This window comes from Adiantum capillus-veneris, chromosome 21, assembly GCF_014529385.1.
Source record: "Adiantum capillus-veneris isolate H3 chromosome 21, ASM1452938v2, whole genome shotgun sequence".
NCBI classification, from domain to species: Eukaryota; Viridiplantae; Streptophyta; class Polypodiopsida; order Polypodiales; family Pteridaceae; genus Adiantum; species Adiantum capillus-veneris.
Genome location: NC_140951.1, coordinates 46,765,328 through 46,783,598, shown reverse-complemented (window position 1 = coordinate 46,783,598; position 18,271 = coordinate 46,765,328). Strand labels below are relative to the sequence as shown.

Sequence of the window (18,271 nt, the reverse complement as noted above, 5' to 3'; positions counted from 1 at the left end):
ATGAGCATGAAAGAGGCGAAAGAAGAATTTTCCCCACCAGGAGGTTTTCCCCGACCCTCCCCCTTTTCCATCTACGACAAGGATTGCACTAACTCCTATGAAGGAGTTGCCGCAGTTGTTTATGGACATGAAGTTCGACTATGTGTCCGTGGACAAGCTACATCATGATCAGGGTTCAGTCAGTCTAGATTAGAAGTGATATGGCACTTTTGTGAGTCTATTCGTAGACCGTGCATGCCCAGACACTTAGTGTAAATGCATATCCTCTGGTTGCACACAGCATGATCATCAATATTCCCATCAGAATCCATTAGAATCAGTTAGGAGATTTTTCCAATGCATTTAGCCTATTTTTCCTATTTTTGATATTTTTCACTTATTAATTTAAGTGACTTTCCAACAAAAGTAGGTAGGGCAATTTTACTAAGAAAATATATAAGCAAACCAAAGTTAGCACTAAATGGCAGAAGAGCCAACAGGAGCCAAGCTAAGTAGGCAACTTCTCAGCAGAACCTTGGCGGTTTCCCTCTCCAAGCAAGATCCCAAGCCTGGGCGTTTTCTCCAAGCACCAACCCTAGCGTTTTCTACATCAGCCTATCCCTAGCGTTATCCACAGCAGTATCATCGCCAGCAATCCCAAGCTCTTGGCGTTTTTGGCATCAATAGAACTCAACCTATCTGCGTTTTGAACAGCGTTTTTGGAGGCATTGCATCACCGTTTTTCAGCCATGAAACAGTAGCAGATTCAGCCCCAATAAGACCTCAGTTTTCAGCCTAAACCTACAGATTTTCAGCGTCAAAGACCTACAAAAAACAGCCCTTAAATCAGTGTTTTTGGACTAGTCATAGATTTCAGCCCATAGCGTTTTTGAACAGCAATAGAAAGATTGCAGATTTCAGCCCTTAGGTCGACTTCATCGTCACCGTCGTCATCGCCGACATAGCCTAGACTTGTATCAGTCACATGCATTCCCATTGTACCAGATTGTGCAATCATAAGTAGACCACTCTCGCCGACGAGAGTGGGGCCTTCGGAGGAGGGTTTTACAACGTCTCTGGTGTCGTATCTCTCTTCTCTCTCTATCTCTCAGTCTCATACACTTGCACGCACAGTGTCCATTCACCTTGTTTGCGATCATAGCATTCTCTCATTAAGATCGGAAGGCTCTACCTTCCATAAGAACAAAAGGAACCTTGAGCACAATTCGGAGCACTCATCTTGAGCAAAGCGCAAACATTCATTCCGTTGCACCTTACACCATTTGAGTGATGATCTGAGGGGGGTTCATAAAACAGTCTCCCAAGTTGTCTCGAGTCTAACAAGCAATCTCCTGACAAAATTATTTCCCCAAACAAAGAGGTATTGGACATCAAATACTTAGCTCAAACATGAAACACATACCTACGCAACCCTAGTTAACAAAATGAAGAACAGAACTATCCATTCTTTCTGAAAACATGAATGACTAGAGTCTACTTTTGTCACCATAAAAGAAAAAAGATGCAAGAGACTATGAAGCTAGTTGAAATGTAATTTACCCCTGATGTTGACATATAAAAATCAGCAACCGAAGTCAAGAGATACACATGTAGCTATATAAGCTATGGAATTAAGTACAAGACTATAAGCTAGTTATAACATTATCTACCAGCTGATGTTGCTTTATAAGAATCAAAACCCAAATGAATTAAAAGTCTGAATTTTTTTATTTTATTTTTTTGAACTCTGCATTCACCAGAACTGAAGAACTGTCCATAGAAATATGCCAGAAGGTGATACCTGAATGCTGCTCCAGGTTGCTACTGCACATCATTGAAGTTGCCCCATTGAATTTCGGAGCAAAAACAGTATCGCTTATGTTAGGACCATACTTGACCGCATTTCTTTTATCAATTGTGTTATAACAGCTGTTCCCATCCTTATACAGAGGTAAAGGATCACTAGTATGCGAATTCATACAACATGCAACAGAAAGTGTATCAAAACAGGTTGCTACACTAGAGCTACATGCAGAGGGGATATTATTCACAGCTCCATGCGAAAGCTCCATTGAAGTGCTTGCTGCTGAGAGTGCTTTGCAAGCATCTTCCCACTGGACGAGAGAAGAGGCTTTGTGAGTCCAAGTTTAACCAACAATTGATCAAGCTTCTCAACAAGTGCAATTGAAATACCTTAGCAAGTTCTTCAGATGTAATCCCATACAAATGTCTCTTCTCAGCTTCAGCTCCATTTTCATGCCAAAATTTTTCGACAGCATCCAAATGTGAGGCACTTGCAAGATGCCTCAGGGTATTTGAGCTTTATTTTTTGGCAGGGGAAAATAAAAAACAAGAACGCAAATGTGTATTACTTGTCAATGATACAAAACGCTTGAAAAACAGATTAGTGATGAAAAGAAATTCGTGCTACAGTAAAGTCCCCTTTGTCAACTATCATTCAGTGGACTTGACCTGTTAGTATGCATGTAAAAGACGTACACAAGAGCCAATGTGCAAGGTAAATGGAGTTGCAGTGGACTTACCAGGCGAAGGTGCTGTCAAGTTCAGTGATGGTGGTGCCGCAGAAAGAGCACCAAAAGGAGTTGAGGGGGCGATCGGAAGGGCGTAAGACGGTGGGACTGGAGAGGAAGAAGGAGAGATCGCGGATTTTAAGAAGGGATTTGGAGAGGTGAGAGTCCAAGCGCTGCTTGTGACTGGAGGAGTACTTGTGGGCCTTCCCCCGGTTGTGGCTGAGCCTGCAGACCTTGCAATGTTCAAACTGCTTGTTGGGCATCGCTCTACAGACGCGCTGCGTTCACGGCTCTGATTAGCACACACAAACCTCTTATGGTTGCATTGGTTGTAAGAGCCGAGTCCCGCTTAAATTTAAGAAAATTAGCCTAGTGGAGCTTACGTTGAATCTCCAAAGGTGAAAATAAAAATAAACCCTTATTTTTATTCTTTTCTTTACTAGATTCTTTAGAAACCCATCTTCTCCTCCTAAGGAGGATTTCTGTTTCCCCATAAAAGGAGGAGGGTCGAATTTGAAAACAAATCCCGAGCGTTTATCACCTTCAAATTGCTCACATAACCACGCAAGCGAACAACTGAAGCTGCCAGCAGTTATGCTTTAATAAATTAAATTAAAAAACCCATGGCTCCGCCTCGAGAACCCTGGCAGACGGTGCGTGGCACTCAGCATCTCGAATATGCACACCGCTTGCTATTTTCTGCTCCGTCGGCATCACCATAGATTTTTGTTTTTTTTTCTTGTCAAGATGGTATCGCCTCAGATTCCCTTCTTTTTTCGGTTTGTCCTAGCTAGTACCCCTACTCCAAAGGTGAAAACTAATAACCCAAAGAAATATTGAGCAAGCGACCTCCTTAGATTAAGAAGTCGCAGGTAGTGGTGGATGAGACGACACGCAGGGAGAGGAAGGTGGTAGCTGGCAAGCCACCGGGTCCAAGGTGAGAAACGAGCTCAAGAGGCAACGACAGTACCGCACGGAGTTGGGAAATTATTTTTCTTTTTAATTGAATTAACCCCACAAGCACCAACCGCTCGAGTGCAAGTTGTCTAGAGTAGAGTTTCTAAGGCTCACATACAGTTCAAAACCTACGAGGCATTTGGAGCTTTACTCCTTAGCAAGGCAAGGAACGAAGTGGAGGAATTTGTGGAGATTTCAAGCAATAAAAGTTGAAAGCTACCTGTATGTGCCTAGGATTCTGCAATAACATTGCCCAATCTCCTATGCAATATATGAGGAGCTTGTGCGGTGGGGCTTCTGCAAGCTGCGAAGTGCGTATGAGCGGGGAGGCTCCAAGTGGCAGTCATGGTAGGGCAACATCTCCTTCTAGTCGAGTTGGATCGTGAAAAGCATAGGGGAAAGGGTGGTGAGCCTGAGGTGCAGGATAATCCTTGGGAGGGAGGATCTAGCTGCCCAGCCCTCCTTCTTTTGCAAATCTATTTCTTCCTCCTTGTTTTTGCCACCAAGAGTGATTGGCCCTCACGTCCCTCCCTTGGGGGGACATATGGTGACCAGTTCTTTTGGCCTTGGGTCGACGGAACACAAAGAAGAGGTGAGAGCTCGACTATTCGTTGGTGGCATCGGTGGCTCGTGGTGGATGGGCGAGGATCCCCTTCAATAGCCCCCGAGGTGATTCCGATCTTCTTGATGGTGCATGGCTCTCCACAAAATCCTGTGGTTCCTTTCTCCAATCGGATTTGGATTTCCGAGCTCCCATTTGAGGTGATGGAGCTTGAAGGCTCCCCCTTATTGTAGCTTTGTTTCGGTATGAAATTCTTCTTGTATGTAGGGTGGTGTAAGGACACGGGCGGGTTCTACGAGCAAGGCCACCGGCACGACCAGACAATGTGTACGCTAGGGGGAAGCTATAAGATAGCATGGTTGGGTGGAAACTAGCACACTACATTACTCTCCTCCTGTAGACATGGGTCCTACGGGCAAGGCCGCCGGCACGGTCGGACAATGTGTACACTAGGGGGAGGCTATAAGATAGCACGATTGGGTGGAGACTACCACACGCATTACCACCGCCCTTTCACTGGTATCCGAGCTATTTTTGGGAGGAGGAAAAAAGCGGGTTGCAATGCGACACGCTGCTTCTCTCCCACGTTCCGCAGACACGACGTCTCCGTTGTGCATCAAAAGGAAGGTAGGCCAGTTTCCTGTGCATAGCGCGCCTAGACAGACAGCGACAACCGACCGCAGCTGCCTCACCTACGCCGACCAAGGCAGGCGACCAAGGCAAACTCGACCGGCAACTCGACGGCACTAAAGCTCCGAAGGCTTCCGTTGGCTGCGCGCATAGGAAGGCCTATTTAACCCTTGTATGAAGGAGAGTTGAACCCACCCCATGAGGGTGAGAGACCAACACTTTACCATTAAGCTATTGGCCATTGTTATACAAGGAAAGAGAGCATACTTGTGTTGAAAGGAAAGCTAGAAGGAAAGGGAAAGCTTCAAACTTCAAGTAAGTAGTTTTACCCTTGCTTTTCACTTCTTGAAGGAAGTCAAGTTTTCCTCCAAAAATTCTTTGTCCCTCAATGAGGTGGCTTCAAAGTGAGCAAAACCCTTCACAAAACGACGAGTTTTTGTGAAGAGTCAACAAAGGTTTTCTTATAACGAATGACACGTGAAGCGCTACAATTTTCGCAAGGGGAGGTTCGCATGCAACCCAAATCACGGAGCATACGTTCGTTTTCGAGGACGAAAATGATTCTCCAAGGGAGGGCTAATGTAAGGACATGGGTCCTACGGGCAAGGCCACTGACACGGTCGGACAGTGTGTACGCTAGGGGAAAGCTATAAGATAGCGCGGTTGGGTGGAGACTAGCACACGCATTACCACCGCCCTTTCACCTCCTTTCCGTGGTATCTGAGCTATTACTCTCCTACGGGCAAGGCCACTGGCATGGCCTGATAGTGTGTACGCTAGGGAGAGGCTATAAGATAGCATGGTTGGGTGGAGACTAGCACACTACATTACTCTCCTTCTTTCAGTGGTATCCGAGATATTTCGAAATATGGGAAAGCGGGTTGCATGTGCATGCGACGCACATCTCCTCTCCCACAATCCACAGGTAAAAGAGAAGACAGACACAGAGTTTTGTGCATAGCACGGGAGGACAGACAGCGAGCAGCAACCGCAACCACCCCACGTTCGCCCTCCACATCGCACGACTAAGACGGGCGATCAAGACAAACTCGATCGACAACTCTACGGCACCGATGCACATGCAACCCGCTTTTCCTCTTTCCCAAAATAGCTCGGATACTACTGAAAGGAGGAGAGTAATGCGACGCACATCTTCTCTCCCACAATCCACGGGCAAAAGAAAAGACAGGCACAGAGTTCTATGCACAGCACGGGAGGGCAGATAGCGAGCAACAGTCCCAGCTGCCCCACGTTTGCCTCCACAGCGCACTACTAACGTGGACGACCAAGGCAAACTCGATTGACAACTCTACGGCACCAAGGCTCCATTGGTTGCGCACGTCATGAGAATAAGAGGCCAACACCCTACCATCCAAGCTATTGAGACTTGTTGTATACAACAAGGAAAGCTAGCATACTTGTGTTGACAAAGAACTCTAGAAGGAAAGCAAAGCTAAGAACTTCAAGGAAGTAGTTTCACCATTTCTTTTCACTCCTTAAAGAGAGGCAATTTTTCTTCCAAAATTCCTTTTTTTTCAAGAAAGAAGCTTCACAAGTAAACAAGAGCCTTCACAAAAACGACTAGTTTTCGTGAAAGAAGGTGTTCTTACAAAGAACACGATGTGAAGCGCTACAAATTCCATAAGGCAAGGATCGCATGCAATGCAAAAGTCGTCGAGCGTAAAAAACACAATGACTTCAAGCTTTACAAGGTGCAAGTTGACAATTTTTTTCTCTCTACATTAGCGTGTGTTTACAATGGCCGGCGAGGATATCCCACCTACACACACTTTTTATTTTGAGCACGTACATCAAAATCTGGCAATCACGGGCGCTATCAACATTAATATGCATGACGATGATGATCTAAGAGATCATGACCTTGTAGATATGGCTGCTTTCAAGACTTTGGAAAATCACCAAAGCATACTTGAATGCAACCTCTCTGGATTAAATGCAAATGTTTCAAACCTTACTGAGCTACTTATGAAATTTATGAATCCACAGACAACTCGAGGAGCCCAAGCTGGCACGGTTCAAGGAACCCAAGCTCGCACGACTCAAGGAGTCCATGAGGCAAGTGCTTCAGAAGATGCAAAAGATAGCAATGCATTACTTAAGAATATCACCATTCCTGAGTTTCACGGTGAAGAGTGTGATCGCAACAAGGATGCGATCAATACGTTCTTACACAAATGGAGTGATATTCATAAGCTGAGACACACCCAGATACTAAGACAGTTGTGGAAACGAGTCCATCTGTTAAAGGAAAGGCCTATAAGTGGTGGATGACATTTCCAATAGATGCTTGTCCTCCATCTTGGGCTGCGTTTCAAGCTTCTTTCTCCAAAGAGTTTTTGGACTTTAATGAAGAAGATAAGAATTGGCTAGCATGGAATGCATGCCGCATGTTTGACCTCTCTCTCACTAAGCATCTTTCTAAGTATCAAGAAATCATATTAAAACTAAAAGGTCTAGATGAATTCCAAAAGATACAGGGTTTCAATAGGAGTCTTGACAAAAACTATCGTCTTCATGTCAAGACCCAACATCCAAAAACTTTGGAAGGATCCATCACTCATGTCCAAACGTATGATGATGATCAAGAGAGGAAGGGAAATGTTCCCTACTCTAAGAATACTTTTGCTAAGAGCAATTTGGCTAAGAGCCAATGGCACGGTAGATCTCCCGCACGTTCTAGAAGGAACAAGAGACAATCTACCTCTCCGCGCCCTCAAGAGGCTAAGAAGCCTAAGCAATTACAAGATACTCCATGTGGGTCTCTCAGCACTGTCAATTTTGAGCGTGCAAAGAAACACAATTTGTGTTTCAGATTTCTTTTGGACTAGCATAACAAGAAGGATTGTCCTCTTTTGCAAGGAAAAGAAAAATCCATGCACACAGTGCAGCCCCTCACATTAGATTCATCTCCTAAATATTGTGATGTAGAGGTTCTTCATATGGTAGAAAAGCACAAGTGGTGTGTGCATGCTTCAATGTGGCAACCCACCTTTGGCCCCCATGAGTTGATTCGCATGCATGACACTATTAACGGACAACGTGTTTGTATTTTAGTGGATGATGGTGCAACTCATAACTTCCTAAACTATAAGCTAGTAAAAAAAGTGAAGCTTACACAGACTCACTGCTCCCACAAGTATGTGGTAGAACAGATCTCTGGAAATGATAAAGAAGTATGGGACACAGTAGTTCAAGGGGTTGAACTTATTGTTCAAGATCATATGATGACCCTTGACTTTCAAGTTATGAACATGGACCGTGATGATGTAATTTTAAGACGGGAGTGGCTGCATGGTTTAGGAAACACATTCCACACTAATTACGAACACAACTCCTTATCCTTTATGGCCAAAGGTAAACATGTGCTCTTGCTTGGTGAGAAAAATATACCATCTACACCTCTTATATGTACATCCAAGCTTTCTATTTTATTAAAAACAAATTTAATACATGAACCTTATCCTTTATGGCCAATGGTAAACATATGCTCTTTCTTGGTGAGAAAAATATACCATCTACACCTCTTGCCTCTTATATATACATCCGCACTTTCTATTTTATAGTGTTTGAATTAGGGTTACAGAGAAACGCACACCGCTTGGAGAAGACAAAGGAAGCTCAAAGCACACAATAGAGAGTGTGTTACTTAGTATGCAATGGAAAGATAGATAGCCCTAGAGTGATGGGCGTATATACAATGCTCAAGGGGAAAAACCTCCTAAAGAGGGAAAAAATGCCCCGGCAGTCCTAGTGTGTTCACACACATCACTACCACATGTATATGGTAACAAAAATCCCCCCTGGAGTGATGCGGTAAACGAGAGCTGGCACATGAGTAAAGGGAAGTGCCATGCCCTGAGGACATGATCAGTCCACAAAGGGGAGTAAGCTCAAAGCTTTGCGGAAAACTTCAAGCTTCTCAAGAGACAATGCCTTTGTGAAAAGATTTGCAAGGTTGTCCTGTGTTGGCACATAAGCCAAGCTGAGCTCTCCTATTGAGAGCCTCTCCCTGACATAGTGGTAATGCATCTCAATGTGCTTTGTGCGAGCATGAAAAACTGGGTTCTTTGCAACTGCCAATGCGCTCTGACTGTCAGTATAGATAGTGTCGGCAGTGTCCTGTCCAACACCCAAATCAGCCATAAGGTGTCTGAGCCATAAACACTCAACTGTAACTGTGAATACTGCCCTGTACTCAGCCTCACAACTCGAAGTGGCCACAGTAGGTTGCTTCTTGCTCAACCATGATATACATGAACTGCCAAGCATGAAACAAAAGCCACTTGTGGACACTCGCATGTCAAAACAACCAGCCCGATCAGAGTCCGAAAAAGCATGTAAGTCTGGCGGCAATGATCCCCCCTTGGAATAAAACAAGCCAAGATGCAAAGTGCCACTAAGGTAGTGGAAAATCCTCTTGATAGCCTGCCAATGCTTAGACCCTGGGCTATGCATAAATCTGCTGACCTGTGAGACTGCAAACTGAATATCTGGCCTTGTGTTGCATACATAAATGAGGCAACCAACAGCAGTTTGGTAAAGAGTGACATCAACAGGATCGCCAGCATCATGTAGACTCAACTTCAAACCTGTTTCCATGGGAGTGGCAATACGTTTGCAATCCTCAAGTCCAAACTTACATAGCAATGTCTCTATGTAACTTTTCTGACACAAGGCAATACCACCATCACACTGCTTAAAGTGTATACCCAAGTAATGATGCAACAGTCCCAAATCTTTCATCTTGAAAGTAGCATTCAAATCAGCCTTAAATTCAGCAATATGTCTCTCATTTGGTCCAGTGATGATCAGCAAATCATCAACATAAAGAACCACAATGAGAAGTACATCATCCTCACGCTTTACATACAATGTGCTTTCTGTTGGACTGTTTACGAAAGCCTTGTTTGACCAAATGAGTGTCAGCTTTCGATTACCAAGCACGAGGAGATTGCTTCAACCCATACAAAGCCTTGTTACATTTGCACACTTTGTCCTCTTGTCCTTTTATGACAAAACTGCGAGGCTGCGTTACATAAACTTCCTCAAATATGTCACCATTCAAGAAAGTAGTAACAATGTCTGATTGATGTACATCCCAACCAAAATGAGATGCCAATGCACATAGAAAACGCACAGTAGTCATACGACAAGTGGGAACAAAAGTCTCTTCATAATCTATGCCTTTTTGTTGTGCATAACCTTTTGCAACAAGTCGAGCCTTATGGCGATTGATCTCACCATCCGGCTTGCGTTTCAACTTGTAAACCCACTTCGTACCAATGGCCTTTTTGCCAGGAGGCAAATCACATAAAGTCCATGTGTTATTTTCTATAAGTGCATCATATTCTGATTGCATGGCAGCCATCCAATTTTTTGAATTCTGTGCTTCATCAAAAGACGGAGGCTCCTCAACATCATGTAAGCTAGGCACAACCAAAGCATAACAATCTGATGCATAAGATGCATGGCGAGAGCCTGAACGAGTACGACTAGACAAACGTGCATCCAATGTACTGTCACGCAAAGTGTGCACCAGCCATTTTGGCATACCTCTAGCCTACTCATTTTCAGCCCTTTGCTCATCAAGTACATAATGTACATCTGCATCAGTAATAGGCTGATCTGTAACATTTTCAAAAACCCCCATAGGCTATACATTTGCCTCATTGGAACTTACATTCGTGTTTCCACCACTGAAAAGAGGCAACAAAGTGTCATAAATGTATTGTGAGCTTACATTACTATCTCTAGTACATGACAACAAGGGCTGAACAAAATCTTCCATAAACACTACATCCCGTGAAACCAGAATACGCTTTGTTTGCAGATGATATAACCTCTAACCTTTGCTTTCAGCACTATAACCAACAAAAATAAATTTGGCAGCCTTATCATCCAATTTTCTGCACTGTGTTTGTGGCACCAAAGCATATGCCAAACAGCCAAAAACACGCATGTGCTCAATAGAAGGCTTTCTTCCATGCCATGATTCATATGGAGTAATAGACTCCAAAGCTTTCGTAGGACACCTGTTTAGTACATAAGTGGCACACATGATGGCCTCAAGCCAAAAAGAATGCGGCAAAGCTTGACTTTTGACCATACATCATGCCATTTCCGTTAGTGACCTGTTTTTCCTCTTAGCAACACCATTTTGCTGAGGTGTATAAGGCATTGTACATTGGTGTTTTATCCCATGACTAGCCAGAAATGCATTAAATTCATGAGACATATACTCCCCCCCTCGATCGGAACGGAGGGTGCCCATAGTACATTTTGAGAAATTTTCAGCCATAGCCAAAAATTGTTTGAAGCACATAAAAAACTTCGGACTTCGCTTTAAGAGGAAATACCCATGCTTGCCTGGAGTAATCATCAATGAAAGTCATGAAGTAAAGGTAATTGCCCAAGGACGGAGTTTGCATGGGCCCACAAACATCATTATGCACAACCTGCAACCTGCATGTGGCCCAAACTGAACCATCCTTTGGAAACTTAGAACGCTGCAACTTACCCAAAATACAGCCTTCACAAACATGTTTGACAGGTGCTTCAAGAGGCGGCAAAAAAGCAACCATATCAGATTTCTGCAAACGCAGCAAACTGGCAAAATTCAGATGACCAAAACGTGCATGCCAAAGTTTTGCATCGGAAATAGCCCTTGAATCTGCAACAACAGCATTTGCAAAATTTTGTCCACACTTGTCATACAAAGTGAGCTTATACAACCCACGGCACAAAAGGCTAGATGCAACAATTTCATCACCAAAACTGAGATCATGAATTGTACATCTGTCATCCACAAATTTGACTACAAGTCCAAGTCTAGTAAGTGCGGATACAGACAAGAGATTCTTCTTGATCCCAGGTACATAAAGTGCATCAACAAGTGTGAAGGAACTGCCATTTGCAGCAGTAAGCACAATCTTTCCAACTCCTTGAACCGGATAAGAGGCATTGTTTGCACAAGTGACTGAATTCCCATGAGGAACAGCTCCTTGAACCGGATAAGAGGCATTGTTTGCACAAGTGACTGAATTCCCATGAGGGACAGACTCGAGAGAGGTGAACAATTCATGATGTGAGGTAATGTGCTTTGTAGCACCACTATCAAAATACCACACATGTGAATCTGTAGCAGCTGACAAGCATGCATCATGGACAACAGGATTGTAAGTGCACTCTGTGCTAAAACCTCATTCTGCATCAACATCAGCATTACAGTCTCCTTATAATGGCTGCATTTGTAGTGGAACCAGCATTTGCAGTGGAACCACCCTCTTTCTTCTTAGCCTCTTTGGCCTTCAACTTAGGACACTGCTTGATCAAGTGATCATTAGCTTTACAATAATGGCAACGCATCTTCTTTTTGCTCTTATGACCAAAATTTCCAGACGAAGTGTTGCCAGCAGAAGCATTGGGAACAGAAGTTTTGCCACTCGCAGAAGAACCATAAGAAGTGGCTGCATTGTTGTTACCACCCTTTCTTTGAGAAGCAATAAAAGCATGTTCAATTGCACGTTGTCTAGTCCTGTTTTTTCTAGAAAGTGACTCTTGCAATAGCAATGTGCACAATGCATCAAACTTGACAACTTATGGATTTCCTTGGGTCATAAGTCTCCAAGTACTAGCAAAAGTCTGGTAAGAATCTGGTAAGGCATCAAGAACAATCTGCACAAGGGAACTGTCTGAAATGACTTCACCTGCAGAAATAAGTTGCTCATTGATATCCTTGACACTAGCAAGGAAAGTGTCCATATCATCTTCCTCATGCATAATCTTCGACTCCAACTCTTTACGCAACAAAGCAATTTTAGCTTCATTGCGACTTGCATAAAGACCATCCAAAATATCCCAAGCCTGTTTTGCTGATTTTGCTGAACGAATGTGAGGAACAATGGTGCGTCACAGATAATGCAATCAATGCATGAGCCTGCGCATCCTTTACATCCCAACGAGCTTGTTCTGCCGTAGGCAAAACAACTCAACAGCAATCCTTGTAGCAAGACCTGCAACATCCTCAACATCGCCTACGTCCTCAGAACCAGGACGTACATCAATGCCCTGCACAATATTCCAGACACCCTTTGACACAACAACATGTTGCATCATATAAGTCCACATAGGGTAATTGTCCCCATCCAACCTGTCTTCAGCAGCAAACATCTTGAACACATCTATGTTGTTGTCAGCCATGGTAAATGTTGCACCTGATGTGAAAACTGCCCGAAAATAGGATAAACGAAGCGAGAAAAACATGTGCTATATAGCACAAACCGTAGAAGACTATGAGGCACCTGTTATGCAGAAAACGGCACTGACAGAAATTTTGCACAAAATGACGAAATAGCCTGTGCAGGACTAGTCGCTTGTAGTGGAAACGGAGGCCGAAATGAGCTCGATCAAAAATCTGAGCAGACTGAGCTCTACGAGTTCATCCAAAATATTTGTCGACTTGCGAACGCTCGCCAAACCTCACTGTAATCGGAGAAAATGAGCAGGCGTGTACTGGAGTAGCTGGCGATTAAGCCTGAGAGAACCTAACCTGCTCTGATACCAATCGTTGGAATTAGGGTTGTAGAGAAATGCACACAGCTTGGAGAAGATGAAGGAAGCTCAAGGCACACAATAGAGAGTGTGTTACTTAGTATGCAATGGAAAGATATATAGCCCTCGAGTGATGGGCGTATATACAATGCTCGGGGGGGAAAAACCTCCTAAAGAGGGAAAAAAATGCCCCGGCCGTCCTAGTGTGTTCACACACATCACTACCACATGTATATGGTAACATATAGGAAGTCGATTTAATAGATGAAGTCTTTTTGTGTTATTCACTTATCTCCGAGTCTTGTGAATTCTCAAGAGCAAAGTGTTGTGGATTCTAGTTATGGTTTGCAAAGTGCTAACAATTCTAAAGAGCAAAGTGCTCTCCATTCTAATTACGTTGAGCAACAAGCAGCTGTTGTAAAACAAACATTAAAGGAATTACAAGATTCTCCATCCCAAAATAGCTCTAGTTTACTTTCTCCTTTTGCATGGAAAAATTGACTCACTTACTCAAGGATTGCATTGATGTATTCTCAAGTGATTTACCGCCAGGTTTATCCCCTACACGTGATGTGCAACATGACATAGATGTCTTGCGGGGCACTAAACCAGTAAGTAAACCACCTTATTGTATGAGTGCTAGTGAGGCCAAGGAGGTTGAGCGTCAGTTGGCTGACTACCCCACCCGTGGTTTCATTAGACCTAGCACTTCGCCTTGGGCATCGCCAATTCTATTGGTAAAAAAGAAAGATGGTACTACGCGCATGTACGTAGATTATCGTAGGTTAAATGCCATAACCATCAAGAATAAGTATCCTCTACCTCGAGTGGAAGAGTTGTTTGATCAACTCCATGGGGCAAGATACTATACAAAGATTGATCTTTGTACATGATACCACCAGGTGCGCATCCTTTTGAAAGATATCCAGAGCATTCAGAAAGTCTGAAGATGAACACATAGAACACTTACGATTAATGTTCAAACAGCTACGAACTCATGCCCTGCATGCTAAGCCAAGCAAGTGCTTTTTTTTTTAAACAGAGATACATTACCTTGACCATGTGATCTCTTATTCTGGAATCAAGATCGACACTGATAAGGTCGCGGCTATTCTTCGATGGCCACATCCCAATACGATTGAGGAGCTTCAAAACTTCTTAGCCATGGCTAGATTTTATCGACAATATACCCGTGATTATGCCAAAATCGTTGTTCCTATGACGGATCAACTTGAATCAAAAGGTAAGACCTTTTCTTGGGAAGAAGCCCAATGGTGCAATTTTGAACAGCTCGAGGTAGCTGTAGCCACTGCTCCCATCCTAGAAATCATTGACCCACTTAAGCCGTTTGTAATAGAGATTGATGCTAGTGATAAAGCAATTGGTGCGGTACTTGTCTAGGAGGGAAGACCTATAGCCTTTGAAATTAAAAAGTTGGATAGAGCTCAACAAAATTATTATGTCTATGAGAGGGAGCTCTATGCCATAGTTCACGCTTTACGAAAGTGGCGACACTATTTATACGGTGTCGAGTTTGAAGTGGTTTTTGACCATGAGAGTATAAAATGGTTTACTACTCAAACGGACTTGAAGGGTCATAAAGCTAGATGGGTGGAGATCCTTCAAGATTATGATTGTAAGCTACAATATTGCAAGGGGCGATATAATATAGTAGTGGATGCACCAAGACGGATGTCTCAGATTAATTCACTTGCTTTCATGGAAATAAAGAGTGATTTTTGGGAGTCATTACGTGGCAAGTGTGCACAAGATCAATCATATGCTAAAGTGTGGAGTGCAGTTTTAAGAAGGGATCCCTTACACTCACATGTCTCTGCACGGCCATATCAACATGGTTCTGCACGCGCAGATAAAAACTCCCAACACACAATGCTCCACCCCTACTCAGGACGAGCTTAAGCGATGGAAGAATTTTTACATTGATGATGGCTACTTACTTCACAAGGGTAGAGTATATGTGCTAAAGGACTCAACACTAGGCGCCAAACATTATTTGTTACGATAGTCCAAGTGCTAGTCATCCAAGTATTCATAAGATGTATGCCTTAGTTCGACGGTAAATTTATTGGCCAGGCTTACATCATGATGTTCAAGAGTACGTACTAAACTGCCAACATTGCCAGGTTAATAAGGCAGATCGCCTCAAGGTAGGTGTTTTTTTACATCCTTTGGATATTCCACAAGATAAGTGGGAGAGTATCTCTATGGATTTTTTAGTAGGACTACCTAATACGAATCGTGGCCATGATGCCATATGGGTAATTGTAGACCGTCTAACAAAGAGGTGTCAATTCGTTCCCACTAAGACTACGGTTCAGACATCGAAATTAGCGTGGCTATTTATAGAGCATATATAGAGACTCTATGGTCTTCCAACTAGTATCATCAGTGACAAAGATTGAAAGTTTAATAATCACTTCTGGACAGTTGCGTTCCAAAAGTTGGAAACTACACTTAATCTTAGTACGACTGATCATTCACAAACAGATGGTCAAATTGAAAGCGTTAATCAAGTGCTAGAGGATATGCTACGAGTGTACGTTAGCAAGAAGCAAACCAATTGGGAAGACTACTTGCCTATATTGGAATTTTCTTATAATAGTTCAAAGCATGTGACTACAATGTTTAGTCCATTTATGCTTTTATATGGTTTTCAACCTAGATCACCTGTAACGGTGGGGTTGGCTATAGAGAAGATGCAAAAAGTGAAGGATTTTCTCCAAGACCATTTTGATATGCTTCGAGTTGCTCGACAAAATATTAAGCAAGATCAAGATCAATATAAGAAGTACGCAGATGAGCATCACCGTCTTGCTACTTCCCAAGAAGGAGACAAGGTTTTCCTCAAAGTATGAAGATGGAAAAAGCTGCTAAATTTTCACCACAATATTGTGGAGCGTTACCATTCTCAGATATACAGGTCAAGTGGCATATAAGTTAGCTCTTCCCGAGCACTCAAGAGTTCATCCTGTTTTTCATGTTAGCCGTTTACAAAGACAGCTAGGACAGAATGATAATGTCGTTAACACATGTGTGTTAGTTGACATTATAGAACCACCAAGCATCCCTCATGAACCCGAAAAGGTTTTGGATTCTCGTGAGCTTTGCAGAGACATCATGTCAAACGACACGTGTTCGTGAAATGGCTAGATGGACCTAAATAATGTTCTACATGGGAGAATGTCTTCGCACTTAAGAAACTTTTTTCTACGTTTGTTTTTGAGGATGAAAATGATTCTCCAGGGGGGGGGGGGGGGGGGGGGGGGGTAATGTAAGGACACGGGTCCTACGGGCAAGGCCATTGGCCCGATCGGACATTGTGTATGCTAGGTATAAGATAACATGGTTAGGTGGAGACTAGCACACTGCATTACTCTCCTCCTTTCAGGTCAGGTGGCTCTCTCATAGACTATTGTTTATGGTTTCTATGTGGATACGGCCCCTATAAAGCCCACTAAGTATTGTATGAAATTGATAGTAATTCTTTTTTTGTTTTTTGGCTTCCATGGCTCATTCTTAGTATGGAGATGTTCTACTTTTGGTTGTGACTATTATCATCTAACTCTCTCTTTTGGAGAGAATATTGCCAAAAATAAAAATAAAAATGATATATCTTTTCCTATATTCTAAATCCAAGGAGGACAATCTCCTGTGAATGAGGAGAACCAATCGTGTAGAGTAAAATCCATCCTTGTCTATAAGTGACATGGGTTCAAGGAATCAATGGTTAGGTGCACCATGTTGGGTTGGAGGGATCCCAGATATAAAATTGCCACACCAAGGGGGCTAGAGCTTTCATCTTCTACATACACAATGCTTTCATGAAGTTGCACTAGGGAAGTTGGAAAGGGTAGATGCCTTGGAGAGAGGAGGTTTTATTCATTAGTCCAACGTGCCACGTGGATCTGTAGAAAGCCATAGATCCTTTGATTTGTATGTGTACCACTCTTTCACAAGAATTAAGAGTAGCAGAATGTGTTATGCCCCTTGCATTTTCTCCACATTTAGAAATAATGTTAATGTTATTAATTCTACTAGTATTATGTGAGACACAACTCTTATTGGCTTGCCATGAGGAGCCATAGTATCATCGAGTCGGTATGTTCAACTTTTTGGGTATTTATTAAAGAGTATCTCCAAAGATGTCGTTTTTGGAAGAGGCATGAAAGGAAAAAAGAAAGGCACGGGCGGGAGATCTTTTTGGAGGCAAGGGGACAAATGGATGAGAGAGAGGGGGGGAGCCCTGGGGAGGTCGCTCAATGGAGTGTGGGTAGTGCATTTAGAGTTGAGTTGATAGCCACTTGTCTTCGTCTGTTTATGGAGGTGATCCGAAGGCATGCTGTCTTTGTGGCACTCATCGACAACCTCTCTCTCTCTCTCTCTCTCTCTCTCTCTCTCTCCCCCCAATAGCACCATTGATCATCTTGTCACTCTTCGTGTTCTCATGGAGGAAAGTCGATTGAAAGGCAAGCGATTGTATTGTTGCTTTGTGAACTTTAAGAAAGCCTTTGATATGATTCCACATAAATATTTGTGGAGAAGGATGGAAGAAGTCCAAGTACCAAGTGAGTCTATGCTTGCAGTTTCTCAAATCTATGAGAAGATGATGTGTCAATTGCACATGGGAAGAGGAATTTCAAAAAAAAATTGAAGCACTATTGGGGTTAAACAAGAATTTTTGTTGTCACCAACTCTCTTTGGTCTATGCATCGATCAATTGGAACAAATGGTACTTAACTTTATGCAAGAAAAAGGCATCAAAGAGGTCACTACTTGCAATACAATAATCATGCTTTTGTTGTATGCGGATGGTGTGGTGCTTCTAACACACACTTTAGAAGACGCACAAAAGCTTATGGTTGTCCTTGAGAACTTTTACTTGCACAGTGGGCTAATTGTGAATGAATCCAAAACAAAGGTTATGCTTGTGAAAACCAACCATAAGGAGAAGCCATGCAATGTGTACAGCAATGAGACACTTGAAGTTGTTGAGAGCTTTAAGTACCTTGTCCTGAGGTTC

The 18,271-nt window shown here is 43.0% G+C and overlaps 1 protein-coding gene across 2 annotated transcripts in view; it reads right to left on the bottom strand.

Annotated features, from left to right (window-relative positions):
• TTL (coiled coil protein) overlaps nt 1-2,845 on the bottom strand; it is a 66,006-nt gene extending 63,161 nt beyond the window's left edge. The window contains exons 1-3 of one of the 2 annotated variants that reach the window (XM_086493423.1): nt 2,523-2,845; nt 2,173-2,299; nt 1,781-2,093 (exon numbers count right to left, since the gene is read on the bottom strand). In XM_086493423.1, the coding sequence (XP_086349549.1) occupies nt 1,781-2,093; nt 2,173-2,299; nt 2,523-2,773 (691 nt within the window). In that variant the 5' untranslated portion in view covers nt 2,774-2,845. The remainder of the gene's footprint in view (nt 1-1,780; nt 2,094-2,172; nt 2,300-2,522) is intronic. The other variant, XM_086493424.1, reaches the window with a different exon arrangement.
• Between the last annotated feature and the right edge of the window lie 15,426 nt (nt 2,846-18,271).